At 35.4% G+C, this 2,495-nt stretch overlaps 1 protein-coding gene across 1 annotated transcript; it reads right to left on the bottom strand.

Annotated features, from left to right (window-relative positions):
* Positions 1–1,366: 1,366 nt before the first annotated feature.
* Positions 1,367–2,074, bottom strand: LOC120089719 (photosystem I reaction center subunit V, chloroplastic). The gene has a single exon (XM_039047086.1). It carries the CDS (start codon positions 2,072–2,074, stop codon positions 1,598–1,600), a length of 477 nt encoding a protein of 158 aa, XP_038903014.1. The 3' UTR covers positions 1,367–1,597.
* Between the last annotated feature and the right edge of the window lie 421 nt (positions 2,075–2,495).

The raw sequence follows: 2,495 nt of genomic DNA on the forward strand, positions 1-2,495 counted from the left end.
GGAATGGTGGAGGGAAAACAGGGGAAAACAGAGAGTTCAAAGATAGGAGCATTGCCGGAATACGACATGGAAGAGCTTAAGAAAACCCCACATTTGCTGCTCTCATCAACAGCCTTATCTCGCATCACTAAATCCAATTGTTTGTGCTCTCCCACCACTCATATTGGATCTTTCAGGTGCCGCCGTCACCGGAGCTCCACCATGTCTCGTGGCGGCTCCGTCGGCTCCAACCTCTCTGATTTAGGTCGGAAGTCTGAGGCTGCTGGTGACTCGGTTTGAGATTTCAAATCCACTAATTAAACTTAATCCTCCTCTCTCTCTTGCAAGCTTTTTGGGAAAATTAAAGCTTTTAATTCTATTGCTGTGTTCATTTTATAAAACCATGTAATAGTTATATCTTCTCTTCATGAATCTCCTTTCTTTGAATTACAAGTTTCAATTTTTGAGATTTACTTCTCCAATACATCTTCAATACATCTTGTAGGGTGTTTGGGGCACGTAATGGAATGCGTTTGTAATATAATGTAATACAAAGTTCATGTTTGGGTTGAGCATTTTGGGCCTGATTTCTACTACCAAATTCATTTCGTTCCCATAATTTTTAACCTAACATCTTTTCCATTGTTTTCACGCTTTAGGATCCCATTTTCGTTTCTCTCTTGATTCTTCACTCATTCCAATATCCATCAGATTCTCAGTAATCCTAATTACATTCCAACCTCCCAAACAATCCTTAAGTGTATGTTACTTGGTAAAATTGATTTTAGATAGATCCAAAAAGTCACATGACCATCACCAAGAACTATCTGACTTAAGTCTTATAAGTTTTGTGCCTCAAATAGATCGTTAATTGATTCTACCATGTTTTTAGAAATTCACAACTTTATTGAATACAAAATTGAAAGTTTTCTTTTTTAGCAACACAAATTTGAAAGGTTAAACTTGATTTGGTAATCATTTTGGTTTTTTAAAATTAATTATATTTTCTGTCATTTATTTAATAATGGTTTGCATCATTTTTAAGTAAAAACGTTGAATTTTTAACCAAATTCTGAAAACAAAAACAAATTTTTAAAAACTATTTTTTTAGTTTTCAAAAGTTAACTTTTTTAAAAGATTGGTAGAAATAAGATACCAAAACAAGAAATTTAGAGGTGAAAATGGTGTTTATAGACTTAATTTTAAAAAATTAAAAACCAAAAACTAAATGGTTATCAAATAGGTCTAATGTTCCATTAAAATCTGAAAGTCTAATTTATAGACTAAATCGAACCTAAACATAAAATATACATATACATTATACTTAGAAGCAAACTTCAAAACTTATTGCCATTTGTGTTCACAAATCAAGTAATCAACACAGCCAAAATGTAATTCTGCACTGATATTGTGAGTTCAACAGCAAAATTAAACAAGTAGTTACATGTGATCAAAAGAGCCATTGCAATAATAATCATACACAAGCATAACTCACAAACCCCATCTTCCCTTTTTCCCAATATCATTCCACAAAAACACCATTAAAAAGAGATACAAAGTTCTCAAAGCAATTAAATGATGGAAGATTTAGCTATACAAAGCCACAATAATACAACATTTAGAAGAACTTAGGATCATAGCCATTGCTAGAAGTAGCCAAAATATAGTAAGCAACAATATGGCCAATAGAACCCCATGCAAGAACATCAACAATATTAAACCCAACAGGATCATTAGATTTCAAGAGACTAACATATTCTTTAGCCCTCACATCACCAGCTTCAAAATGGGTCAACCCATTTTGCTCTGGCACTTGCTTGCTTACATTCTCCCTTTGGAAATTGAAGAAAACGAACCTCCCTAAGAACAAGGACAGCCCTGTGCTTAGGCTTATCACTAGAGATGGGTTCAACTCCGCCTTCACCACCACCGATCTCCGGCTCTTGATCGCGACTCCCGGGCGGCTTGATTTCACGCTTGGGAGTGCGCGGAGGCCTTGGAACGATACGGCGGTGGGGGTTGGCTGCTGCCTCGTGGCGGCGGCCGAGAAGGTAGGGGCGGCAAAGATGGCGGAGGAAGAGGCGGCGGTGGCCATTGGTGGTGATAATGTTGTGTGAGAGATTTGGAATGGATAATTGAAGAAGGATATGAGGATCATATAATTTAGTTGGGAAGAGAGATATAGATTGTGAGGATGAGAATGGAAGGAAGGGAGATTTTGGGAGGTGAGTTGGATGAGTTTCATTGGCTACTTCTAGATTACAGATTCTTGGATCCAAATTCCATTTGCCATTTTTTTTAAGGTTTGTTTACAAAAATAAATTATTAAAATCTCAGTTGGTAATTATTTCTTGCCATAGGTTTATCCATCTTAGGTAAAACTATTGAATTCCAAGCTAAATTCAAAAATTACTTTTTTTTTTTTGAGTTTTCAAAATTTGGTTAGATATTTGAACACATTAGTAGAAAGTAGATAAATAAAGCATAAATTTTAGAAGTGAAAATAGTATTTTTAG

Source organism: Benincasa hispida, chromosome 11 (genome assembly GCF_009727055.1).
Source record: "Benincasa hispida cultivar B227 chromosome 11, ASM972705v1, whole genome shotgun sequence".
Classification (NCBI taxonomy): domain Eukaryota; kingdom Viridiplantae; phylum Streptophyta; class Magnoliopsida; order Cucurbitales; family Cucurbitaceae; genus Benincasa; species Benincasa hispida.

Bases quoted from the DNA above. Each gene is read 5' to 3' on its own strand.
- LOC120089719 (XM_039047086.1), bottom strand. From the start codon at position 2,074: ATGGCCACCGCCGCCTCTTCCTCCGCCATCTTTGCCGCCCCTACCTTC.